The sequence below is a fragment of the Mobula birostris genome, chromosome 8 (assembly GCF_030028105.1).
Source record: "Mobula birostris isolate sMobBir1 chromosome 8, sMobBir1.hap1, whole genome shotgun sequence".
In the NCBI taxonomy this organism is placed as follows: Eukaryota; Metazoa; Chordata; class Chondrichthyes; order Myliobatiformes; family Myliobatidae; genus Mobula; species Mobula birostris.
In genome coordinates, this window is record NC_092377.1 from 126301794 (window position 1) to 126329740 (window position 27947).

At 48.3% G+C, this 27947-nt stretch overlaps 1 protein-coding gene across 2 annotated transcripts in view; it reads right to left on the bottom strand.

Annotated features, from left to right (window-relative positions):
* Positions 1 to 325: 325 nt before the first annotated feature.
* LOC140201670 (beta-1,4-galactosyltransferase 3) overlaps positions 326 to 27947 on the bottom strand; it is a 43740-nt gene continuing 16118 nt past the window's right edge. The window contains exons 1-7 of one of the 2 annotated variants that reach the window (XM_072266148.1): positions 21153 to 21173; positions 20323 to 20784; positions 16049 to 16284; positions 9858 to 10045; positions 6169 to 6291; positions 5915 to 6019; positions 326 to 3848 (exon numbers count right to left, since the gene is read on the bottom strand). In XM_072266148.1, the coding sequence (XP_072122249.1) occupies positions 3701 to 3848; positions 5915 to 6019; positions 6169 to 6291; positions 9858 to 10045; positions 16049 to 16284; positions 20323 to 20578 (1056 nt within the window). In that variant the 5' untranslated portion in view covers positions 20579 to 20784; positions 21153 to 21173 and the 3' untranslated portion in view covers positions 326 to 3700. Of the gene's footprint in view, positions 3849 to 5914; positions 6020 to 6168; positions 6292 to 9857; positions 10046 to 16048; positions 16285 to 20322; positions 20785 to 21152; positions 21174 to 27947 lie in introns of those variants that run through there. The other variant, XM_072266147.1, reaches the window with a different exon arrangement.

Below are 27947 nucleotides of genomic sequence, written 5' to 3' on the forward strand. Positions count from 1 at the left end.
CGGAGGATCATGCTCCTGTACTGCTTAATTTTTCCTTCTGTAGTGCTAATTTCCTCATTTTGCTGGGTTGTGCCTTCATTTAAGTCTAGTGGTGTGTACTACTTATCAGAATTGCATTCGCTCGTTTGGAGCACTGAACCCTGTTTGCATTGATGAAAATATATCCTTAGAAGTTTCATCTGATGTGAAAGTATTACTCCTTCTGTCCACGGTAATGTTAATCTGTTTGTGGGTTTTCTGAAACTTGCCATTCAAGTTCTTATTTTACTTTGTAAATTTTCCAGATCTGTTTCAGACCAATATATCATGCAAAAAAACACATTAATAGGGGTATAACAAGTGTTTATTGTCTTTGTAATTATCACAAAAATAATATTTATTATTAGTATTATAAAATCATATCAGAAATAATAACAATGATTACAATTATCATTTCTGCACCAGCTTAACTCAATCTGATCACTTACACAGGCATAATCAAGTGCCAAACTTTGTTCCCCAGAATCTTGCATTAACATTATACCTTACTAAAAATACAAGTCTGATCCAGTTTTAGATTCAAATCATCACAGACAACAAAATCCATATTAACCATCAGGGTATAATATTACAAGCAAGAACGATTTACTTAATAGATATAGCCATTCCAAACACACATCACATACATAATAACTGAAAAACACTAGAAATATGCTGAATTAAAAGAGGAATTTGGAAGACTATGGAACATGAACAAAAGTCTCAAAAGTAATATCTACATTTGGTATCATCCCAGGTCACTACACAATAGCATTAAACAATTACAAAAATATTGCTGCGTAGGTATAAATCTCTGGAAAGTCAAAATACTAAACACCACTGGAGAGTCCAAAAGTTTCTGGCAATTGAGAACTGGGTGTGGTTGGCAATGTCTGTACCAGCCTGAGCTGAGAAGAAATAGATTTATAGCACAAAATTGATTTATTACATTTTTACTTCTGGCTACTACCATTGCGCAGGAGGAGCAGGATACCTGGGTCCTACACCACCAGGTTTGGGAGGAGTTGTTGCCCGGCAGCCATTGGGCTCCTGGACGGGCTTCACTCACTTTAGCACTGAATTGACTCTGCAGTGTGGACTGACTTTCATGTTCTGTGTGTTATTTGCCTTATTTATTATTTCACGATTTGTCCTCTTTTGCCCATTGGATGTCCGTTGGTTTTTGTTGCATGTGGGGTTTCCGTGAGTTGTATTGTATTTCTTTGTCTTGCTGTGGGTGCCTGCAAGAAAAATGCATCTCGAAGCTGTGCGTATATGGTATGCATACTTTGATAATAAATTCTATTTGAGCTTTTGTACCTTGAACTGCGGCAATGAATTCCACAGATTCACCACCGAAAGAAATTCCCCCTCATCTCTATTCTGAAGCTGTGCTCTCTTTGCGTCCCCTCCCTGTCCAGTAGCCGATGAACCGTATACTTTGGTCCTTCCCCACCGGCCCCTTGCGGTGGCTGCACCAAGCTTCAGTACATATGACAACCGCTCTGCCTGTGACCACAGGGAGCTGCAGAGTTGTGGACACATGCAGAAACCAGCCTCCCCTCCACGGACTCCATCAACACTTCTCGCTGCCTCGGTAAAGCAGCCAGCATTGTCAAAGTCTCACCCACGCTGGACATTCTCTCTCCTCCTCTCTCTCATCATGCAGAAGATACAAAAGTCTGAAGGCCACCAAATTCAAGGATAGCTTCTAACCTGCTGTTATAAGGCAGTTGAACAGTGCTCTAGTACGATAAGATAGATTCTTAAACTCTTGTTGTGGCCTTTCCATCTTAACTACCTGCCCTTCCCTTCCCTTGCAATTGGAACACAATAGTCTGCAGTTATCAATTTCCATCAAGTTGCCCTTCAGCCTCTCATTGCAGCACCTTGTTGATCTGTTCTGCACCGTCCAAATCCTCCTCACTTTCCTGCATTCAGGCGATCAGAATTGCATGCAACATTTATTTACCAGCACTGAACTTCCCCCTGTAGCTTTTACACTTGATTCTGCCTTGTTGCTCTTTACCTAGTTGTACCTCCAAGCACTGTGTAATGATCCTAAACTAGGGGTTGTTGGGGTACAGCACAGCAGCATAGCACCTGCCACGCAGATCGGGGTTCGATTGCCGCAGCTGTAAGGAGTTCTCTCTCCCCATGACTTTGTGAGTTTCCCCGGGAGCTCCAGTTTCCTCCTACGGGCTCAGGTTGGTGAGTTGTGGGCATGCTGTGTTGGCGCAGAATCAGGGCATTCAGCAGCATGGAAACATGTCGGTCGGGCTACCTCACCCCTGCTAGCCAGTAGACAGTTCTGCCAACTCATCCACCCTAACCCATTATGAGCAAAAGAGATTCTGCAGCTACTGGGAATCTTGAACAAAATGCACAAATGCTGGAGGAACTCAGCAGTCAAGCAGCATCTGTGAAGGGGAATAAACAGCCAACGTTCTGGACCACAGACACTTCATCACAACTTTGCCCAGCACTTGACCTATAGCCCCCTGCTCGGGTGATTGAAGTACCTGTCTAGACACTTCGTAGATGCCTTCAGTGACTCTGCTTCACCCCTCTCTCCGTGTGCAGGGAGAGCTGGTGAACAAGATGCACAAGTGGCTCGAGGGCAGGAATCAGAGAGTGATGGTGGGTGGTCTCAGACTGGAGACCGTGACGAGGTGTTGCCAGGGCTTAGTGCTGGGACAATTGTTGTTTGTCATCGACAACAACAGTCTGGATGAGAACGTGCAAGATACAGCTAGGAAATCTGCAGACGACACTTAAAACAGGCGTTGACACCGACAATGAAGAAGGTTATCAAACATCACCGGGGGATCTCGATCAGCTGTGGAATGGCAAATGGAGTTTAATTCTGGTAAGTGTGAAGTGTTGCATTTTGGAAGATCTGATCAATGTGGGGCTTTCCTCGTGAATAGCAGCAGGGCTCAGGAAGTGCTGTAGAAAAGAGGGCCTGGGAGTACACAGTTGCCTGAAAGTGGAGCTACGGTAGACTGACTTGGCACACTACCCTGATCAATCAGGACACCGAGCACAGAAGTTGGGACGTTACATTAAAGCTGGACAAGACGTTGAAGAAACTGCACTCGCAACATTGTGTTCAGTTTTGGACACCTCCATGTAGAAGAAATGCTATTAAGCTGGAAAGAGTACCGAAAAGATTTTCAAGAATGTTGCCAGAACTAAGGTGTAAAGACAGATTGTGCACCTCTCACCCCCCCCACCCATCCCTCCCTACCCCCACCCAAGGGTTCAGTGACTACCACTGATTCTGTAACAAACCACAGTTTACACTGTGTGACCTCTCGTCATAACCTCTGTCACCACCACACCCCCCTGGAGAAATGGACCTGTATTGAGTGGGAGACCTTGTCCTGGGACAGAATTCCAGAGACCCGGAGGGGCCGTGGAGACCAGACTGCCCCCCACCCGTAGGGAGACAGGTCTCAAGATGCTGGGTGAGTCTTGTGGGGTCAGGTGCAAATGGTGCCTAAAATCCATCATGTGGTCACCTCCCCTACACCCCACCCCAGTGAAACACCCAGGGGTTTATTGCTAATGGTCATGGTGGCTTCTCTTCTCTTCCGATGGAGATATTGTCCATTTTGCTTTTCTCGACGGCCAAAGTCGGGAAACTGCTCCAACCTCGGGCGAGGGTGCGGGGTGGCGGTCACGTTGCACGGGGCCCCTTCTCCGTGCCGATGTCGACGGTGATGTTTGTGTAGAGCGGGAAGTGGTGTTTGGAGAGGACACTGTAGTCCAGTGCGTTCATCCCATCCGTCCTCCACGAGAGTTTCGTCCGGGCCAACAGATTGAACCTGCAGATAGAGGGAAGGTTCAGCTTAATGCACCTGCCCAGGGTTTCGCCATTACTCCCCCTCCCCAGCCGCCCACCTCCCTCCATCTGGGAAGCCATCATTGGGGTCGTAAGAGACCCCGGAAGCTGGAACGTGGAGCAACATGGCCGGGCTGTCTCAACAGGTCAGGCAGCATCTATGGAGGCGGAGGAATGGTCAGCTAAATCGGATTAAGAACCTACAGACTCAAGGTGGAGAAGGGATGTCACAGACTCCCACAGCACCGAAACATGTCTTTGGGCCCAACTAGTCTATGCCGACCAAGATTAGCATCTGAGTAAGTCACATTTCCCTGTGTTTGTCTCAAATCCCTCCAAGTTTCCTATAGATATACCTGGCCAAATATCTTTTGAATGTCATTAAAGTACCAGCCTCAATCACTTCCTCTGGCAGATCGTTCTGTATACAGACCATGTTCTGGCTGAAAAAGTTGCCCTCGGGTTGCTATTAATTCCCTCTCCTTTCACCTTATATCTGTATCTTCCAGTGCCTGATTCCTCAGCCCTGGGGAAAAGATTGTGTGTGCTGCTCAAGACTTCCATCTCTTGTCAATATGATTTACCCCACTTTCTCTGTAGCTGTTACACTTCATTCTGCAGTCTGTTATTGTTACGTACACTCTGTAATGATCTGATCTGTATGAACAGTGTGCAAGACAAACTTTTCACTGTATCTCAGTCCATGTGACAATAAAGTGACAAGAATGCACCGTAGAAAGCATTCTTCTAGGGTGCATCACAACCTGGTATGGAAGTTGTCCTGTCCAAGACTGAAAGAAGCTGCAGAAGATCGTGAACACAGCGCAGCACATCACACAAACCGATCATCCGTCTGTGGACTCACTTTACACCGCACACTGTCGGAGCAGTGCTGCCAGGAAAACCAAGGACACGACTCACCCAGCCAACACACTTTTAATCCCTCTTCCCTCCGGGAGAAGGCTCAGGAGTTTGAAGACTCGTACGGCCAGATTTGGGAACAGCTTCTTTCCAACTGTGATAAGACTGCTGAACGGATCCTGACCCGGATCTGGGCCGTACCCTCCAAATATCCCGACCTGCTTCTCAGTTTCTTTGCACTACCTTACTTTCCCTTTTCTATTTTCTATTTATGATTTATAATTTAAATTTTTACTATTTACTATCAATTTGTACTCCAAGAAGCGTGAAGCGCAGAATCAAATATCGCTGTGATGATTGTACGCTCTAGTATCAATTGTTTGGCGACAATAAAGTAAAGTAAAAGTAAATAATAGAGCAACAAACAGAAAATGCTGCAGGAACCCAGCAGCATCTATGGAAATGAACAAGCAGTCGATGTTTTAGGCTGAGACCCTTCTTCTGAGGTTTCTGTGATGTGCTGAGCTGTGTCCCTGTAGTTTTTTGTTTGCGGTCATGAGCAAAACTGTTACCATATCAAGCCATGATGCCCCCGGGTGTGCTGCATCGATAAAAGTTGGTGAAGGTTGACAGCGACATGCTGAATTTCTTTAGCCTCCCGAGGAAACAGAGGCATTAGTGAGTCTACAGAGTTGGACTAGGACAGACTTTGGTGATGTTCACGCCCACTTGAAGGTCTCAATGCTCTCCACCTCAAACACCACTGGTATAGAGCGAAAAGGGAGGGAGAGGGGAGCGGGGTGAAGAGAGGGTGGAGGGAAAGGGGGTAATGGGAATGCTGAGGGGAAAAAGGGAAATGGGGATGGGGTAAGGGGGAGATATTGGGAGATTGGAGGGGGTGTGAGGACAGAGAAGAGAGCAACAGGAGTGTGTAGGAGGACAAGGTAGAGGGAAGAGTGGATGGGTGAAATAGGAGAGGGATGGGAGGGAGGATGAGGGAATAAGAGGATAGGAGGGTAGCGGAAGACAGTACATTCAGGAGGGTTACGGGAAGATGGGAGAGGGTTCTCGAGCAGAGGGGGAGGACAGCTTTCAGGAGGGTAGCAGAGGACAGTACATTCAGGAGGGTTACAGGAGGATGGGAGGGGGTTCTCGAGCAAGGGGGAGGGTACAATGGGACAGCTTTACCTTTTGGGGTTCTTCTCATTGCCTGTGTCGTGGCCATGTTTGATCATTCTGTACCTCCCCACTTTAACCGATGGTCGAACGATCAGCATCTTGTTTAGGAAGATCCTGGGGCAGCAGGAGGGGAGGGTTAGTACCAGAGTTGGCCCACCATCCCACCCACAACAGAGTGTTCCCAAAGCACTCCCTCCTCGCCGAGCCCCCCCTCCACCTCTCACAGCACAGCACTCCCTCCACGCCGCCCCTCCAGTACTGACCTGGAGGCGATATCATCGTCCTCGCCGCCCCAGCCCCAGTAGGTGTTCGGAAATCCATTAATCTTCATGTACTGGTCAGGGGTGAGGGCCGACACTCCGCCAAAGTAACCAGAGTACGGCATTCTGTGGGGCAGAGAGCAGAGACGTCACCAGTTACCCACCCAGTCTGTCCCCACACTCCCTCCGTCTCCCACGGCCTAGTAATCAGAGGTCCAGCACACAGAAACTAAAGAGTTAAAAAATATGGTTGAAACTATAGTGGGTTGTTGTGATTCAGAATTTATTTGTTGGGCAGATTTATTGTCGGATGCCTCAACAACTATCACTCGGTCACATTCAAATCTATTGGTGATGAAATGGTTTTGAACATTTTTCAATCTATTCAATATACGTATACTGTAATTGATTTACTTTTTTTTCGCTCTTTATTATGTATTGCATTAAACTGCTGCTAAGTTAATAAATTTCAGTCACATGCCGGTGATAATAAACCTGATTCTGAGAGGTTGGCCATGGCTAGAATTAGACTCTCTCCCTTGTACTGCCTGCACTGCTGTAATGAATTGACCTGTAGGAACAGTGTGCAAGACAAGCTTGCTGTTTTACCCTGGCACATATGGCATACATGGTGCATGCTACACCTACTTATCTATATCTCACATCTACTGAGAGGAACCACTTCGAGAGTTTAGTCATGGCTAGGATTAACTCCTGCCTAAGCAACGACCTGGACCTGCTACGTTTTGCCTGCCGCAGCAACAGATCTACAGCGGATGCAACCTCACTGACTCACAACCTGCCCTTCAACAACACTTACATCAGCCAGCATGTTTATTTAGATTTTAGATTATGAGGACACACAGTCCTCTTTTATTGTCATTTACTAATACATGCATTAAGAAATGATACAATATTCTTCCGTTGTGATATCACAGAAACACAGGACAGACCAAGACTGAAAAACTAACAAAAACCACATAATTATAACATATAGTTACAACAGTGCAACAATACCATAACTTGATGAAGAACAGGCCATGATCACAGTAAAAAAGTTCAAAGTCTCTCGAAAGTCCCACATCTCACACAGACGGGAGAAGGAAGAAAACTCTCCCTTGTCATGCCCGACCACAGACCGACTCTGAGTCGTCCAAAAACTTCGAGCCTCTGATCAGCTCTCCGACACCGAGTACCGAGCACCATCTCTGCCAAACGCTTCGACCTCACCCTCGGCTGCCAGCAGCAGGCAAAGCCGGGGATTTTCAGGCCTTCCCTCCGGAGATTCTCGATCGCACAGTAGCAGCAACAGCAAACCGGGCATTTCAGAAGTTTTTCTCCAGATGTTCCTCTGCTTCTCCATCAAATCAGAATTGTGCATGGCCCCTACTTAACAAATACGTTATCATTTCACTGGAGAGCTGCGCGCACTGCGTCGCACCGCCATCTTCTCCTCCCACCTTATTCATGACAGCTCGGCATTCAGCACCATCATTCCCTCAGTACCAGTCGATGAACTTCAAAAGCTGGGCTGCTGTAGCTTCCTCTGCGACTGGAGCCTTTGGCTTCCTCATCGGGAGAGCATCGTCAGTGTGTGTCAGAAATAGCACCTCCTTGCTGACAACCAACACTGGCAAACCTTTTTTGCCCGCTGCTCTATTCTCACTGAGTTCGTGACTGTGTGGCTAGACACAGTTCAAATGCCATCTATAACTTCACCAATGTTGGCAGCAGAATCTTGGATGGTGGAAAGAGGGAGCACAGGAGCAACATAGATCAGCTGGTGTCACAACAACAACCCACATTTAACGTCAGCGAGATCAAGGAATTTATTGTGGTCTTCAAACGAGGAAGTTGGGAGAACAGACGCCATCCTCATTGATGGACTCAGTAGTATAAAGAGTAAGTTGCATCAAGTTTCAGGGTGTTAACATCTCAGAGGACCCAGCCATGAGGAAGGCACATCTTTCTCAGAAGATTAAGGAGATATGACATGGCGTCAAAGACCATGGAGAACATTCTTACTGGTTGAATCTGAGCCCAGTATGGGAGATCCAGTGCACAGAAACACAAGAGGGACAGGCAGCATTGGGACTTGCTCAGTTCCATCATGGGGAGAGCTCTCCGAGAAGAGGCAATGTCTCTGGAAGGCGACCCACCATCAAAGACCCCCAACATTTCGACCAGGCCCTTTGCTCAATGCTGCCACCAGGCAGAAGGTACAGGAGCCGGAAGACCCACACCTCAATGTTCAACAACAGGTTTGTCCCCGCTGCTGCCGGGTTCTTGAACCTACCTGAAAAACCTTCACACTGTATGTATCTCTCAGCTTCCTCGGATGTTAAGTGTAATTTAGTCATGAGAGTCACAAGAGCACTCCAGTGCAGGAAATGGCTGTTTAGCCCATCTAGTCTGTCCAGCCTGGTCTTCTGCCAAGTCCCACCTATCTACCAAAGCCCTACACTGCCTTCTCATTCACATACCTATCCAAAATTCTCTTAAACATTACAATTGAACCCACATCCACCACTTCTGCTGGCAGTTTGTTTCAATCGCATCACCTTCTGAGTGAAAATCCCCCTCAGATTCCCCTTAAATATTCAACTTTCACCCCAGGCCTATGACCTCTTGATCTAGTCTCACCCACTTACTTTATCCATACACCTCTCTATGATCTCCCATCGTTCTCCTCCACACCGGTGAAGAAATTCCTAACCTATTCAATCTTTCCCTATAACTCAGGTCCTCAAGTCCCGGCAACATCCTTGTTACTTTTTTCTGTACTTAGTGATACCTTTCCTGTAGGTAGATGACCAGAATACTCTAGATTTAGCCTCACCAACATCTTATACAACTTCTGCAAAAACATCCCGACTCCTGTACTCAATACTTTGATTTATGAAGGTCAATGTGCTAAAAGCTCTCTTTACAGGTACCTTATTTACCTGTGTACCACATTTAAAGAATTATGGATGTGTACTCCCAGATCCCTTTGCTCTACCGCACACTTCAATACCCTACCGTTCACTGTGCGGGTCCTACAATGGCCCTGTTGCCCAAAAGTGCAACACCTCACATTTCTGCATTCATTTTCACCTGCCATTGTTCCACCTGGCCCAGATCCCTCTGCAAGCTTTGATAACTTTCCACACTGTCCTCTACGCCCCAGTCTTAGAAACATCTACAAATTTGCTGATCCACTTTACCACATTATAATCTAATTTATTAGTTATTATGAAAATTATGTATAATCTACGTTAATATGAACGTATTTCTACTGCTCAAAGTTTATATTTGGGATGTGTGTCTCTCGGTGGCACTCTCATCAGACAGAGCACACAAGATATTTTCCTTGCCGCCCCTCCCATGGTGCTCTCGCCCACCGCCCCCCCGTTGCACGATGCTCCCGCTCACCACCCCACACCGCGCACTCCCTCTGCACCACCCCTCCCACTGCACAGAGCTCGTACTCACTGCCCTTCCCACAGTGTGGCACTCCTTACCACCCCCCCCCACAGTGTGGCACTCCTGCTCACTGCCCCCCCCCCCACTGAGCGGCACTCCTGCTCACTGCGACACCCCCCCCCCACAAACAGCATGGCACTCCCTCCTCACCGCCCCTCCCACACTCACTCCTCATCATCCCTCCCACCACGCTCCCTGGGAGGGTGCGTTACAGAGAGCAGACCCACTTGTAGCCGAACTTGTCCATGGCGACAGAGGCGTGCTTGGGGTGAGCGTCGCAGACGTACAGGTTCCGGTCATCCTCGGGGATCAGGTCAACGTCGTGGAAGAAGAGGCAGTCCCAGTCGGCCTCCCTCATCGCCTCCCGCACCCCTACGTTCAGCAGCTTGGCTCGGTTAAAGGTGGACATCCCAGCCTGGGACCCAGAGAGCAGACCACAGCCGTCAACACCAGACCACAGCCAGGAATGCAGAACTGAGGGTGGGAAATCAGGACTGAGATGGGCAACGTGGGACAAAGGGCAGGAACACGGGGCTGAATCTCGGAAACCTGAGAGAGGGGGAGAGTGTAAACATAACTGAGGTCACGCAGACCCAAGGGGAGAGGGTGTAAACGCAAGACTGAGGCACGCAGAGCTGACAGGGGTGTGTACGTGCAAACCATGAATGCAAAGCAGGGATATGCAGACCTCAGGAGAGAGGCTAGAAACACAAAACCAAGGCACACAAACCCAAGAGGGTTAACACAAACCTAGAGAAGGTAGACTCAAAAAAGAGGGGTGAAGGCCAGGTGGACTATTTTTTTTAAAATCAGGGAGAATATCCCAGTAATTTATATATAGGCATCTGTTAGTCTCATAAGACCATGGATTTGCACCTTGGAAGGTTTCCAGGGCACAGGCCTGGGCAAGGTTGTATGGAAGACCAGCAGTTGCCCATGCTGCAAGTCTCCCCTCTCTACGCCACCGATGTTGTCCAGGGGAAGGGCCTAAGCCGATACAGCTTGGCACCGGTGTCGTCGCAGAGCAATGTATGGTTAAGTGCCTTGCTCAAGGACACAACACGCTGCCTCAGCTGAGGCTTGAACTAGCGACCTTCAGATCACTAGACCAACGCCTTAACCACTTGGCCACGCGCCAACACAATACTTACCGGGATATTCCTGGCAGATTGTCCCGTGAGTGTGTAAAGGAGATCACTTTGATGGGATTGGACTACAGGCCGGCACAACAGTCAGTGGGAATTGGAGGAGGAATGCAGTGAGCTGTAGAAAGGACAGGGCTGTCTCGGTAGGTGGCATCAACCTCCCTCCGACTGACTGAGACAGGTTTGGTCTCATCCATCCAGGAAAATTTCCTCGAGCTGTATCAATGGCCCTACTAAAGAGAGGGCAACACCGGACTTCCCATTGGGGAACGAGGTAGGGGAAGAGGCCAAAGTGACAGTGGTACCAGTGTCCATAATTCTATTAGTGGTAAGATAGTCATGGAGGGATACAAGACTGGTCCACATCTGAAAATTCCCAACGGGGCAAGGCTAATTTTGATGGTATTAGGTGGGGATTTGCAAAGGCTGATTGGGAGACTGTGCTTGCAGGGCAAGTGCGAGGGATTTAAAAGTAAAATGGGTTGAGTTCAGGGGCCTAGAATTACAAGTGCATGGTAACCTGAAACCTTGGTCGTCATCAGAAGCTGGGGAAGAAATCAGCAAATCTGCAGATGATGCCAGAATTGGTGATGTGGAGGACCGCGGGGAAGGCGTCTAAGGTTACAACAGGATTCAGATCAACTTACTCGGATGAAAGGCCAAGTATATTGCAGCCACATTCGATGCTGATACAAATACGGGCGGATTAGCAAATTGTGAGGACATAATTGGGTGGTAAATGTTTTAAATGACACCTTAGCAAATGCCTTCTGAAAATCCAACTCCAAAGGGATACAGATGGGTTAAATGAATGAGGAATAATTTGGCTGGATGGAGTTTAGTGTGGGAAAATGTGAGGTATTGCACCAAGACAGGAAAAATTTTAAAAAATACAAATTATTACTTAAATGAGGCCATGAAATAGGAAAGACTTAAAAGTGAGAGAGGGAGAGCTCAGAGACAGTATGTACCTGTTAAGTGACGGGCAAGTCTGGAATGATTAGGGAACCCAGAGAGGAACTGGAGGGGTATGGCAGGTAGAGGCAGCTGGGAATCTCTTGGGAGGTGTCAGGGTTGTCGGAGTACATTTCCGAGTGAAATCAGGATAGCAAAAGGAGGACATGAGATAGCAGGTAAAGTCAAGGAGAATTCTAAGCAATCCTACAAGTATACAGTATTAAGAGGATAAAGGGTAACTGCGGGAGAGAATAAGCCTCTCGAAGAATCAATGATGTCATCAATGTGTAGAGCCACAGGATGTGGGAGAGGTGTTAAAACATAGCACAGTACAGTACAGGCCCTTCAGCCCATGATATTGTGCCATCTTTTATCCCACTCCAAGATCAATCTAATCCTTCCTTCCCACATGGATAGCTATCCAAGATTCCCTTAAATGTTCTAATGTATCAGAGTCGACCACCACCCCTGGCAGGGCACTCTACACACCCACAACTCTCCATGTAAAAAAAATCTAGCTCTGGCATCTCCCTGATACTTTCCTCTAATTTCCTTAAAAATATGCCCTGGAGTGAAGTGGCTGGCTATCCACTCTATCTATACCTCTTATTATCTTCTACATCTCTATCAATTCTCCTTTGCTCTAAAGAGATAAGCCTCAGCTTGCTCAACCTTTCCTCATAAGACATGCTCTTTAATCCAGGCAGCATCCTGGTGAATCTCCCTGCACCCTCTCTAACCCAGGCAGCATCCTGCTGAATCTCCTCTGCACCCTCTCTAATCCAGGCAGCATCCTGCTGAATCTCCTCTGCACCCTCTCTAATCCAGGTAGCATCCTGCTGAATCTCCTCTGCACCTTCTCTAACCTAGGCAGCATCCTGGTGAATCTCCTCTGCACCCTCTCTAATCCAGGTAGCATCCTGCTGAATCTCCTCTGCACCTTCTCTAACCTAGGCAGCATCCTGGTGAATCTCCTCTGCACCCTCTCGAAAGCTTTCTATAATGAGGTGGCCAGAACTGAACAGATGAACAGTCAGAGCACATACAGCACGGAAACAGGCCTTTCAGCCCATCTAGTTCGTGCCTCGTCCCATTGACCGGCACTTGGACCATAGGCCTCCACACTCCTCCCATCAATGTACGTATCCAAATTCAATCCACATCTACCCCTTCTGTTGGCAGCTTGTTCCACACTCTCACCATCCTCTGAGTGAAGTAGTTCCCTTTTGTTCCTCCCCTTTCACCCATAACCCCTGACCTCTACTTCTAGTCTCACCCTACCTCAGCAGAAAAAGCCTGCTTGCATTTTTCCTATCGAAATCATCTTAATTTTATACTCATCTATCAAATCTCCCCTTATTCACCTATGCTCCAGTAAATAAAGTCCTAACCTACTCGACTTCTCCATTAATTCTGGCCCTCAAGTCCTGTCAGCATCTTTGTAAATTTTCTCTATATTGGTAAACAGTTGAATATTTCTCTGTACTTACAGAGCAGAAGCTCAGAGAAGCAGTGAGTTTAGGAAAGAGGTAAGCGAGGCATGAAGAGGTGCCATGGCAACGTAGCAGTTAACGTGGCACTATTACAGCTCAGACCATCACAATTTAGATCCCAGTTCCAGCGCCATCTGTACGTCCTTCCCGTGAAAGGCGTGGGTCTCCTCCGGGTGCTGCAGTTTCTTCCCACAGTCCAAAGACGTACCGGTTAGTAGGCTAATTGGTCATTGTAAATTGTCCTCTGATCAGGCTAGGGGTATGAGGTGGGTTACTGGGCAGTGAAGCACGTTGGGACTGAAAGGCTGGTTCTGCATTGTATCTCAAATTTCAAAAAATTAAATAAATAACTAATAATACCCAGGCCTGATTAAGTGCACCCTGGGTCACTGTGGGAAGCTACAGGAGAAATCACTAAGTTTGTGGATATGCTAAAGTTAGTGGCGTATTGGACAGTGAACAGGGTTGTCTAGGGTTACAAAGGGCCCTAGATTGACTGGGGAAGTGGACTAAGGAAGGAGTTTAACTCAGACAGCTGTGAGATGTTGCATTTTAGGAAGTTAAACCAGAATGGGACTTGCACAGTGAATAGTAGATACATAGGGAGTGTTTATTATAGAATAGACACACCCAGGGGTGCAAGTACAGTGGATTCCAGTTACTTGGGCCTTTGGTTAATTGCGGCAGCTGTTTTTTTAAGACAACTTTCAAAGAACAAACAATAAATTGAGAAATCCCTGGGATTTCCTATGTCCTGACGAAGGGTCTCGGCCTGAAACGTCGACTGTACCTCTTCCTAGAGATGCTGCCTGGCCTGTTGCGTTCACCAGCAACTTTGATGTGTGTTGCTTGAATTTCCAGCATCTGCAGAATTCCTGTTGTTTGAGTTTTTAAATAGCGTCAGTTGCGTGTTTGTGTTCAAAAAGCAGTGATTTTTGTCACTGACAGTTGGTGAGAAATAAGCAGTAAGACAATTCAGAACGTTTTGCTCTCTGTGGTTTCAAGTATTCGGGCTTAGAGATGCCAGAAATGACTGGGAGTGAAAATTAAACAATTTCACTACTTCAACAAGTTATGACTTATGATGGTATTGACATTCATCTTGAATATTACAATGAACATTAAGATTTGAAGGATGCAATCGTGAAAAGTATCGTATGAAGGCGGTTCATTACCTGCACTAGGTGTCCGCGCAGATTTTGTTCATTTACAGTCAATCAAAAGATTAAGGCAAATGAACTCCTCCGTCAATAACTATTAGGAACTAATCCACAGTTTTACAGAAGTGAAGAAGTAATGGTAATTTTATCAGCAACAGTCACAAAATGCTGGAGGAACTCAGCCGGGTAGGCAGCATCAGTGGGAAAAGAGTAAACAGTCGACGTTTCAGGCCGAGACCCTTCGGCAGGGCTGAGAAACGGCTGAGGAGTAGATTTAAAAGGTAGGGGGAGGGGAGAGCAAAACCCAAGGCGATAAATGAAACTTGAAGGGCGAGGAGTGAAGTAAAGAGTTCCAAAGTTGATTGGTGGAGGAGGTACAGGTCTGGAGAAGGGGGGAGTCTGACAGAAGAGGATAGAAGGCCATGGAAGAAGGAAAATTTTCTCATATGTTTTGTATTTCATTTAAACACAAATATTGTTACTCAGTGAAACTGTAGTTTGTCTTTTTTCCCCTTTAGCTATTTCCATGGAATTTTGGCTAATTGGGGCAGCCACTTAATTGGGCCAAAATGTACTGGTCCTGAAGTCCCAATTAACCAGAATCCACTGTCTATAGTTCCCTGAAGGTGGAGACACAGGTAGAGAGGGTGATGAAGAACACAGGCAAAATTGCTGGAGCAACTCAGCGAGTCAGGCAACATCTTTGGAAGGGAATCCTTCCAACGTTCAGGTCTGGAAGTCTCAACGCAAATCACCGGCTGTTCGTTCCCCTCCATAGATGCTGCCTGACCTGCTGAGTTCCTCCAGCACTATGTGTGTGTGTGTGTGTGTGTGTGTGTGTCTGTCTGTCTGACGGTTCAGCATCTGCACAATCTCTTGTGTTCAGGGTGGTGAAGAAAGTGTCTGGCATGCTGGCCTTCATCAGTAAGGGCACCGGGTACAGGAATTGGGACATCACATTGCAGGACGTCAGTGAGACCGCACTTGGAGTATTGCGTGCAGTTTTGGTCACCCAGCTAAAGGAAGGATGTCATTAAGCTGGAGAGCGTGCAGGAAAGATTCATGAGGATGTCACCGGGTCTGCAGGGCTTGAGTTACAAGGAGAGACTGGACAGGCTGGGACTGTTTTCCCTGGAGTGAAGGAGGTTGAGTGGGGACCTTATAGAGGATTATAAAACCATGAGGGGTGTTCATAAGGTGGATGGTACAGTCTTGTCCCCAGGGTAGGGGAGTCTAAAACTAGAGCTTTAAGGTGAGAGGGGACAGTTTTAAAGGGGAGCTGAGGAGCAACATTTTCACCCTGAAGGTGACGGGTGGATGGAACGAGCTGCCAGAGGAAGTGGTTGAGGGACGTACATTCACAACATTTAAAAGGCACTTGGACAGGTATGTGCACATGAAAGGTTCAGAGAGATACGGGACAAATGCAGGCAATAGGGACCGGCTTGGATGCTGCCTCTCGGTCAACACATACTGGATGGGCTGAAGGGCTTGTTTCTGTGATGGGAAACGAGAATACAGATCACGGGAGACACTGCGAATGCAGGCCGAGGGACACAGGTGGGAGGAGGAGACCAAGGATTCTCGAGTCCCGAGTTCCGGAGGAACGGAGGGGAAGGGAACGGCCAGAGGAGAAGAGGGGGTGTGGAGTGGCAGTCCTCACCTGGTGGATGATGTAGATGCCGTAGCGAAGCTGCTGCCGCTGCAGGAAAGGGTGTAGGTGGTAGAGCAGGTACGTCAGGTGCTGCTCCCTGTTCCGGTGCGGGACAATGATGGCCGTGCTGTGCTGGGGCTCACAGTCTGGAGGCTGGTACTTGCCCCCAGCCACCACGTCTGGGTTCCGCCGGAAGACCTCTTCCATCGTCAGCCCCGCCGGGAAGCTCACCTGCCGCGGGCCCGCTGTCGGCATAGAAGAGGGGAGAAAGGTTGGTGATGGGGTGAGGATAGTGGACACCCCTGAACTCCACAACAGTCACCATGGCAACAATACAAGGTCTAGTTAAGCCCAAACCCCCGCGACAGTAAGAGGCCTAGTAGTCAACGGGATGGGGCCTACTGAACCTCCAAACACCAAGAAGGGATCTGTGGCAACATGACAAGGCTTATCAAACTCCAGGATGGTAACCGTGGTAATGAGACGAGGCCCAGAAGACAGCCCCAAACTGCAGGATGATCACCACAGTAATAGAACAACACCTAGTGGAATTCGGGACAGTAAAAGCAGCAATGGGACAAGGCCCAGCTGACACCCCCAGAACCAGGACTGTAACTGAAGCATCAGGATGAGGCCTACTGAACCTCCAAGTGCCAAGACATTAACCAAAGCAATGGGGTGAGGCCTAGTGGGTGTCTAAACACCAGGATGAGGCTCTCCCTGAACCCCAGGACAGTAACTGCAGCAATGGTCACCATAGCAAAAGGACAAGGCCTACTTCAAACACCAGAACGGTAATTGTGGCAATGCGACGAGGCCAAACACCAGGTCTGTAATCACGACCATGGGTTAAAACCCAGCAGATCCCCCAAACATCCAGATGGCAATTGCAGCAACAGGACAAGGACTACAGACCCCCCACCCCCCGCCCAAGCACCAGGACAGTAACTGCAGCAACAGAGCCCAAACCCCCGGGCTGTAATCGCAACAATGGGATGAGGCCCGATGGATCCACCTGCTCTCACACAACATCCGTGGCAACAAGACAAAGCCTAGTGAGCCCCCAACACCAGGCAGCAGCTTTGGCAGTGGAGCATGGCCTAGTGATTACCCAAATCCCAAGCCTGTTCGATAGCATAGCAGAAGAGACCCCTTCAGTCCACTATGTCTGTGTCAGCCATGGTGTCAATCTAACTAATTCTGTCATTCTGCACTTGGTCCGTATTCCTCTGTTCCCTACCTGTTCATGCATCTAAAAGGATTTTAAATGCATCTGTTGAATCAGACTCCAGCACCACTCCTGGTGGTGCATTCCAGCACCCACCTCTCTCTGTGTAAAAGCAACTTGCTCCATACATCACCTTCAAGATTTCCCCAATCACCTTAAACGCACACCCTCCAGTATTTGACATTTTGACCTTGGGAGAAGATTCTGACTGTCTGCACGTCACATAATTTCATAAACTTCTTTTAGGTCTCTCCTTGGTCTCCACTGCTCCAGAGAAAACAACCAAAGTTTGTCCAACCTCTCCTTAAAGCTCATGCCCTCTAATCCAGGCAGCCTCCTGGTGAACCTCTTCTGTACCCTCTCCAAAGCCTCCACACCCTTCCTGCAATGGGGCGGCCAGTAATGCAGATGCAGCCTAACCAGAGTTAAAGATCTCGTGACTTTTGTGACTCTGACTGATGAAGGCAAGTACACCTCCTTCGCCACCCTATCTAACCGTGCGGCATCTCTTAGGGGCAGCGCATAAGCCTAGCAGTTAGCACATTTTACAGCTCCAGTGATCAGGGATGGGGTTCGATTCCCACCCATGGAGCTTGCTGTTTGCAAGACACACACCACCAAGTTCAGGAACAGTTCTTACCCCTCAACAACCAGGCTCCTGAACCAAACTTCACTCACCCCATCACTGGCCTGTTCTTAAAACCTAGTGACTCAGTTGTAAGGGCTCCTCTTTAGCTGTACAAGAATGTAAGAGGCATTGATTGTATGGATAGCCAGAGGCTCTTTCCCAGGGCTGAAATGGCTAACAGTTTTAAGGTGCTTGGAAGCAGATACAGAGGAGATGGCAGGGGTAAGTTTTTTTTCTTTACGCAGAGAGTGGTGATTGCGTGGAACGGGCTGCCGGCGATAGTGGTGGAGGCGGTAACAGAATCGACATGGTCTTTTAAGAGACTCCTGGAGCTTAGAAAAATAGAGGACTATGGGTAACCCTAGGTAATTTCTAAAGTAAGTACATGTTCAGCACAGCATTGTGGGCCGAAGGGCCTGTATTGTGCTGTAGGTTTTCTATGTTTCAATCTTACGTTCTCGATATTTATTGTTTATTTATTTATTATTATTGTTTCTTCTTTGGTATTTGCACTGTTCGTTGTTTTCTGCACTCTGGTTGGATGTCGGATGGTCTTTCACCGATTCTGTTATGGTTATTACTCTATAGATTTGTTGAGTAGGCCCACAAGAAAACAAAATCTCATGGTTGTCTATGGTGACATACATATCAGAATCAGAATTATTATCACTGACATGTGTCGGGAAATTTGTTAACTTAGCAGCAGTTCAATGCAATATGTAATATAGAAGAAAAAATAAAAATAAATAAGTAAATCAATTACAGTGTATGTATATTGAATAGATTAAAGATCATGCAAAAAACAGAAATAATATATATTAAAAAATTGAGGTAGTGTTCACCGGTTCAATGTCTATTTAGGAATCTGATGGCAGACAGGAAGCAGCTGTCCTGAATCGCTGAGTGTTGCCTTCAGGCTTCTGTATCTCCTACCTGATGGTAGCAGTGAGAAGAGGGCATGCCCTGGGAGCTGAATGTCTTTAATAATAAACGCTGACTTTCTGAGGCACCGCTCCTTGAAGATGTTCTGGGTACTTTGTAGGCTAGTACCCAAGATGGAGCCAACTAAATTTACAACCCTCTGCAGCTTCTTTCAGTCCTGTGCAGTAGCCCCCCCCACATACCAGACAATGATACAGCCTGTCAGAATGATCTTCACAGTACATTTATAGAAGTTTTTGTTGAAATACCAAATCTCTTCAAACTCCTAATGAAGTACAGTCGCTGTCTTGCTTTCTTTATAACTGCATCTTTGATAATAAATTTACTTTGAACATTGTATTCTCCTGGAGACTGCCTGGGCTTTGAATGGGCACCCTGGTCTCCTCCCACATTGGGTTGGGGTTAGTAAGCTATGGGCACGCAATGCTGGCACTTGGAGGCATGGCGACACTCGGGGCCCCTCCTCAGCACATCCTCGGACTGTGTTGGTGTCGTTGTTGCAAAGGAACGCATTTCCCTGTGTGTTTGGATGCACTTGTCAGAAATAAAGTTAATCTTTATCTTTGAATCTACGGACTTGGATCCCAAGATATCTGCACGTCAACGCTGCTGTTTCCTGCCATTTACTGTGTACTTAACCCGTACGCTCGGCCTTCCAAAATACCTGCAATCGATCTATATCCCACTGCATCCCTCAGCAATCTTCTACACTGGCCACAACTGCACCAATTTTTGTTTCATCTTCAAGCTTACTAATCAGCCCAGTTACACTTTCATTCAAGTCATTTACAAACAGAGGTCCTGGTACTATTCCCTGAAGAACACCACTAACTCACAGAGCCTGTAAGAGTATCACCCCTGCCCTCTGACCTTTATGCCCAAGCCAATTTTGATCCCAATCCACCAAGCCTCCATTGTTCTCACAAGTGCTTATCACTTGGAGCAGACGATCATGAGGGAGCCTGTCAAAAGCTTTACTAAAGTCCACATAGTTGGCATCCAGTGCTCCACCCTCAGGGCCACCTCCTCAAAAAACTCAAGCAAGCATTTAAGACATGACATCCCCCATGACAAAGTCATGTACTTCAATTGTGAATGGCTTCTGATCCTAATTTATCATCCCCAGGCCTATAACCACAGCTAAGTGATAGGACCAATAAACACCCAATCCTAGGCCTGTAACCACAGCAACAGGACGCGGGCCCTATGAACACCCCTCCAGGCTTATAATTACAGTGACAGGGTGAGTACCAATGAATACCTAAACTCAGGATTGTAACCACAGCAACAGGACGAAGTACATTGAACACCCAGCCGCAGGCCTGCAACCAGGGCAACATGTTGAGGCCTAGTGAACTCCCAACCCCAAACCTGCAACCAGAACAATAGGTTAAGACCTCTTGAACCCATTCCCTCCCCCCCACCTAAATCTCTTCTAACTCCCCCTCTTCCTCACCCCCAGCCCCTCAAACGCACCCCACTCACCGAGGTATGGCGAGACCTGCGGACAGTAAGAGAGCTTGTCCCTGTCTCCATGCAACCTGGTGGCCAGGCTCTCGTTTGGGTGCAGGCCGAGGAGATGCGAAGCGTTGGGGGGATCGCCGGGGCCTGAGGAAAGGCCTGCTCCCAGCAGCACGCTGATGAGGTCCGTCACCCGCCGCCTGTTCTCTACCCTATACAGCAGCATCACCATCAGCTGGACGCACAGAAAGAGGAAAAGGTAACGGATCTTGGAAGGCATAGTCCAATCCTACAGAGGTCTCTGGAGGCAGTGTGCAACTCCCAGCAGGGGCCTTCCTTCAGCTGGCCATCCGCTCTTGCTTGCAGATCAAAAATCCCAAGAATTTCTACGGCACCAAGTGTCAGATAGCCCTTCAGAAGTTGTCCTTGGGCTCATCCTGGTGTCCCACTCACCCAAGAAGGCCAACTGCTGGAGCGTCCTGTCAGCTGTCAAGGCAAGAGAAATCTGTTGAAGGTCCCGAGAAGCGTTCTGGAAAACCCCTCGCCCCACCGTTAAGATTCCCAAACAGGCCCCACCCCTTCCCATTCACTCCCACCACCTGCAATCCCAATGAGACCCCACTCCATCCCATTCACTCCCACTGTCCCTGCTCCCATCAGGACCCCACGCCTTCCTAGTCACTTCCTCCTGCTCCCTCAAGCCCCCGCGCTCTGGAGGGAGTACAAAACTAGAGCAGGCAGAGCGAGATTTGGATTGCAGCCTCCACCAGGAGCACAGAGGCTGCTGCGACACTGTGGTCGGGCAGTGTCTGTGGAGGCAGGTGCAGAGTTGGTCCCAGAATCAAAATGCTGACCCTGTTCCTCCCTCCTCAGTTGCTGCCATTCCCGTCCTGTGTGTCCAATATTTTGTGTCTTTCTTATATTTTCAACCGTCAATTTTTTTTTCAAAATTTCCTTTCACTTGGCCCAATACGCAGCCTCGTATCTCAGCCCACACCCTCCCCCTATCACATCAATCTGACCAACAGACCTCAATCAGTAAAGACACACAGCAACACATCAGCCATGATTATCTAACAGCGGTGCACCACAAGGCTGTGTCCTACTCTAGCTCGGGGCTGCGCGGTCAGCTTCTGCTCTCGCTCTACTAACAAGTTTGCCGCATCTCAAATAATGAGTCAGGGTACAGGAAGGAGACAGAGAGCTTTGTGAGATAGTGTCACAACAACCTTTTTATCAACATCAGCACAAGAGCTGGTCATTGACCGAGAAGGGGGCGGGGGCGGGGGCGGGGGAGAGAAGAGAGGTGTACACGCTCCCACCTACATCAACGGCGCTAAGGTCGAGAGGGCAGAGAGCTCCAAGTTCTGAGGAATAAAAATCAGCAACAGCCTGTCCAGCTCCAACCACACTGATGCCATGGCCGTGAAGACTCACAAATATCTCAGGGTCTTACCATAAGACCATGAGATATAGGAGCAGAAGTAGGCCATTCAGCCCATCGAGTTTGCTCTGCCACTCAATCATGGGCTGATCCACTTCATCCAGTCATCCCCACTCCCCTGCTTTCACCCCATACCCTTTGATGCCTTGGCTAATCAAGAACCTATTATCTCTGCCTTGAATACAACAATGACATGGCCTCCACAGCTGCTCGTGGCAACAAATTCCACAGATTTACCACCCTCTGACTAAAGTAATTTCTCCACATCTCAGTTCTAAAAGGACGTTCTTCAATCCTGAAGTCGTGCCCTCTTGTCCTAGAATCCCCTACCATGGGAAATAACTTTGCCATATCTAATCTGTTCAGGCCTTTTAACATTTAGGATGTTTCAATGACACCCCCCCCCCCCCCCACCATTCTCCAAACTCCAGGGAATACAGCCCAAGAGCTGCCAGACATTCCTCATACAGTAACCCTTTCATTCCTGGAATCATTCTCGTGAATCTTCTCTGAACCACCTCTAATGTCAGTATATCCTTCCTAAAATAAGGAGCCCAAAACTGCACACAATACTCCAAGTGTGGTCTCATGAGTGCCTTATAGTGCCCTACGGTTTCAAATACCTCTCCTTCCTCAGGAGGCTAAGGAAATTTGGCATGTCCCCAACAATCCAATGACTAATTTCTGTCAATGTGCCATAGAAGGCATCCTAACTGCCTGCATCATGGCTTGGTTGAAGAAACACACTTTCCATGACTGCGGGAAACCTGGAGAATTGTGGACATGGCTCAGCACACCGCAGACACCAGATTTCCCCTCGACTGGTGTTTTATTATTATTGTCGCACACACCAAGATACATTTTTTTAAAAGTTGTCTTGCACACGATTCATTCAGATCGAATTGCATGGCACATTGAGCTAGAATAAGATAATACAAAATTTCAGAATAGAGTGTAAAAGCTACTGAAAAAAGTACAGTCCAGGCAAAGTAAAAAGTGCAAAATCATAATGAGGTAGATTGCAAGGACAAAGCCCATCCTATTATACAAGAAGTGCATTTAAGAGTCTGATAGCAGTGGGAGAGAAGTTGTCCTTGAGCCCGGTGTATGTTCTTTCAAACTTCTGTATCTTCTGCCCAGTGGAAGGGGGGAGAAGAGAGAATGTCCATGGTGGGAAAGGCCTTTGATTATGCTGGCTGCTTTACCGAGGCAGTGGGAAGTATAGAGAGAGTCCACGTAGCAGACTGGGACTAACTTCCGCTAAGGCCCCACCTCCCCCTCGTACCCCATCTGTTACTCATTTTTATGCACACATTCTTTCTCTCACTCTCCTTTTTCTCCCTCTGTCCCTCTGAATATACCTCTTGCCCATCCTCTGGGTCCCCACCCCCCGTCTTTCTTCCCGGACCTCCCGTCCCATGATCCTCTCATATCCCCTTTTGCCTATCACCTGTCCAGCTCTTGGCTCCATCCCTCCCCCTCCTGTCTTCTCCTATCATTTTGGATCTCCCTCTCCCCCTCCCACTTTCAAATCCCTTACTCACTCTTCCTTCAGTTAGTCCTGACAAAGGGTCTCGGCCTGAAACATCAACTGCACCTCTTCCTACAGATGCTGCTTGGCCTGCTGCGTTCACCAGCAACTTTGATGTGTGTTGCTTGAATTTCCAGCATCTGCAGAATTCCTGTTGTCCACGTAGGGGAGGCTGTTTTCCGTGATGTGCTGAGTTGTGTCCGCAGCTCTCTGCAGTTTCCCGTGGCCACGGTAAGGGCGAATGTCGTGCCAAGCTGTGATGCAACCAGAGAGAATTTTTTCCCCCTCCGGAGCATCGATAAAAATTGGTGAGGGTCGACGGGGACATGCCGAATTTCTTTAGCCTCCTGAGCAAGTAAACACATTGATGAGCTTTGGTACATCGCATCAACGTGGTCGGACCAGGACGGAATACTGCTGATGCTCGCACCTGGGAACTCAACGCTGTAGACGTAGACAAGAGGGTGTGCACTGTTCAACCCCTCCATCCTGAAGTCAATGACAAGCTCTTTTGTTGACCATTGCAGGAAAGTTTATCACAACACCATGTCACTACCCTCTCCATCGACTTCCTGTACTCCAAATCATGGTTATTTGAGATCACTGTGCACTCTGTCTACACTTCTCACTGCCTCGGTTGACATAATCAAATAACCCACCCACCCTGACATTCTCTCTTCTCTCTCCAGAAGATACGAAAGCCTGAAAGCATGTACTACCAGGCTCGAGGACAGCTTCAAACCTACTGTAACAGGACTATTGACTGGTTTCCTGGTATGACTAAATGGACTCGTGATCTTGCCTTTATCATTTATCTGCACGGCAGTTTCCCTGTAACTGCTACACTTTATTCTGCATTCTCTTATCGTTTTACCTTCTTCTACCTCTATGCCCTGTGCAATGATCAGTATGCCAGACAAGCTTTTTAATCGTATCTTGGTACATAAGACACTGGAGCAAAATTCAGCGGTGCAGTTTGCTCTGCCATTGAATCATGGCTAATTTATTTTCCCTCTTGACCTCACTCTCCTGCCTTCACCCTGAAACAATAGACAATAGGTGCGGAAGTAGACCATTTGGCCCTTCGAGCCTGCACCGCCATTCTGAGATCATGCCTGATCATCTACTATCAATACCCAGTTCCTGTCTTGTCCCCATAACCCTTGATTCCCCTATCCATAAGATACCTATCCAGCTCCTTCTTGAGAGCATCCAGAGAATTGGCCTCCACTGCCTTCTGAGGCAGCGCGTTCCACACCTCCACAACTCTCTGGGAGAAAAAGTTCCTCCACAACTCTGTCCTAAATGACCTACCCCTTATTCTTAAACCATGCCTTCTGGTACTGGACTCTCCCAGCATCTGGAACATATTTCCTGCCTCTATCTTGTCCAATCCCTTAATAATCTTATATGTCTCAATCAGATCCCCCCTCAATCTCCTTAATTCTAGCGTGTACAAGCCCAGTCTCTCTAACCTCTCTACGTAAGACAATCCGGACATCCCAGGAATTAACCTAGTGAACATACGCTGCACCTCCTCCACAGCCAGAATGTCCTTCCTTAACCCTGGAGACCAAAACTGCACACAATACTCCAGGTGTGGTCTCACCAGGGCCCTGTACAAATGCAAAAGGCTTTCCTTGCTCTTGTACTCAATTCCCTTTGTAATAAAGGCCAACATTCCATTATCCTTCTTCACTGCCTGCTGCACTTGCTCATTCACCTTCAGAGACTGATGAACAAGTACTCCTAGATCTCTTTGTATTTCTCCCTTATCCAACTCCACACCGTTCAGATAATAATCTGCCTTCCTGTTCTTCCTCCCAAAGTGAATAACCTCACACTTATTCACATTAAACGCCATCTGCCAAGTTTCTGCCCACTCACCCAGCCTATCCAAGTCACCTTGAATTCTCCTAACATCCTCATCACATGTCACACTGCCACCCAGCTTAGTATCATCAGCAAACTTGCTGATATTATTCACAATGCCTTCCTCTAAATCATTGATGTAAATCGTAAACAGCTCTGGTCCCAATACCGAGCCCTGTGGCACCCCACTAGTCACCACCTGCCATTCCAAGAAACACCCATTCACTGCTACCTTTTGCTTTCTATCTGCCAACCAGTTTTCTATCCATGTCAATATCCTCCCTGCAATGCCACGAGCTCTGATTTTACCCACCAATCTCCTATGTGGTACCTTATCAAATGCCTTCTGAAAGTCAAGGTACACCACATCCACTGGATCGCATCTATCTTCCTGGTTACATCCTCAAAAAACTCCAATAGATTAGTCAAGCATGATTTGCTTGGTAAATCTATGCTGGCTTGACACAATCCTATCACTGCTATCCAGATATGCCGCTATTTCATCTTTAGCATCTTCCCCACTACTGATGTTAGGCTAACAGGGTGATAGTTCTCCGTTTTCTCCCTCCCTCCTTTCTTGAAAAGTGGGATAACATTAGCCATTCGCCAATCATCAGGAACTGATACTGAATCTAAGGAACATTGGAAAATGATCACCAATGCATCCGCAATTTCCAGAGCCACCTCCTTTAGTACCCTAGGATGCAGACCATCTGGACCTGGGGATTTGTTAGCTTTCAGTCCCATCAGTCTACTCATCACTGTTTCCTTCCTAATGTCAATCTGTTTCAGTTCCTCTGTTACCCTATGTCCTTGGCCCATCCATACATCTGGGAGATTGCTTGTGTCTTCCCTAGTGAAGACAGATCCAAAGTACTTATTAAATTCTTCTGCCATTTCTCTGTTTCCCATAACAATTTCTCCCAATTCATTCTTCAAGGGCCCAACATTGTTCTTAACTATCTTCCTTCTCTTCACATACCAAAAAAAAATTTTGCTATCCTCCTTTATATTCCTAGCTAGCTTGCATTCATACCTCATTTTTTCTCCCCGTACTGTGAACGGTCGAGGATGGGGAGTCGATCGGTGTTGGAGTGAGTGAACGGTCGGGGATGGGGAGTCGATCGGTGGAGGAGTGAGTGAACGGTCGAGGATGGGGAGTCGATCGGTGTTGGACTGAGTGAACGGTCGAGGATGGGGAGTCGATCGGTGTTGGAGTGAGTGAACGGTCGAGGATGGGGAGTCGATCGGTGTTGGAGTGAGTGAACGGTTGAGGATGGGGAGTCGATCGGTGTTGGAGTGAGTGAACGGTCGAGGATGGGGAGTCGATCGGTGGAGGAGTGAGTGAACGGTCGAGGATGGGGAGTCGATCGGTGGTGGAGTGAGTGAGCGGTCGAGGATGGGGACCCGATCGGTGGAGGAGTGAGCGAACGGTCGAGGATGGGGACCCGATCGGTGTTGCAGTGAGTGAACAGTCGAGGATGGGGAGTCGATCGGTGGTGGAGTGAGTGAACGGTCGAGGATGGGGAGTCGATCGGTGGTGGAGTGAGTGAACGGTCGAGGATGGGGAGTCGATCAGTGGTGGAGTGAATGAACGATCGAGGATGGGGACCCGATCAGCGCTGGGGTGAGGGAACGGTCGAGGATGGGGAGTCGATCAGTGTTGGAGTGAGTGAACAGTCGAGGATGGGGAGTCGATCGGTGGTGGAGTGAGTGAACGGTCGAGGATGGGGAGTCGATCAGTGTTGGAGTAAGTGAACAGTCAAGGATGGGGAGTCGATCGGTGTTGTTAGTGAGTGAACGGTCAAGGATGGGGACCCGATCGGTGGAGGAGTGAGTGAACGGTCGAGGATGGGGAGTCGATCGGCGTTGTTAATGAGTGAACGGTCGAAGATGCGGAGTCGATCGGTGGTGGAGTCAGTGAACCGTCGAGGATGGGGACCCGATCGGTGGAGGAGTGAGCGAACGGTCGAGGATGGGGTGTCGATTGGTGGTGGAGTGAGTGAACGGTCGAGGATGGGGAGTCGATCAGTGTTGGAGTGAGTGAACGGTCGAGGATGGGGAGTCGATCGGTGGTGGAGTGAGTGAACGGTCGAGGATGGGGACCCGATCGCTGGAGGAGTGAGCGAACGGTCGAGGATGGGGAGTCGATCGGTGGTGGAGTGAGTGAACGGTCGAGGATGGGGACCCGATCGGTGGAGAAGTGAGCGAACGGTCGAGGATGGGGAGTCGATCGGTGTTGGAGTGAGTGAACGGTCGAGGATGGGGAGTCGATCGGTGTTGGAGTGAGTGAACGGTTGAGGATGGGGACCCGATCGGTGGAGGAGTGAGTGAACGGTCGAGGATGGGGAGTCGATCGGTGGTGGAGTGAGTGAGAGGTCGAGGATGGGGAGTCGATCAGTGTTGGAGTGAGTGAACGGTCGAGGATGGGGAGCCGATCGGTGGTGGAGTGAGTGAACGGTCGAGGGTGGGGACCTGATCGGTGTTGCAGTGAGTGAACGGTCGAGGATGGGGAGTCGATCGGTGGTGGAGTGAGTGAACGGTCGAGGATGGGGCGTCGATCGGTGGTGGAGTGAGTGAACAGTCGAGGATGGGGAGTCGATCGGTGGTGGAGTGAATGAACGATCGAGGATGGGGACCCGATCAGCGCTGGGGTGAGGGAACGGTCGAGGATGGGGAGTCGATCAGTGTTGGAGTGAGTGAACAGTCGAGGATGGGGAGTTGATCGGTGGTGGAGTGAGTGAACGGTCGAGGATGGGGAGTCGATCGGTGTTGGACTGAGTGAACGGTCGAGGATGGGGA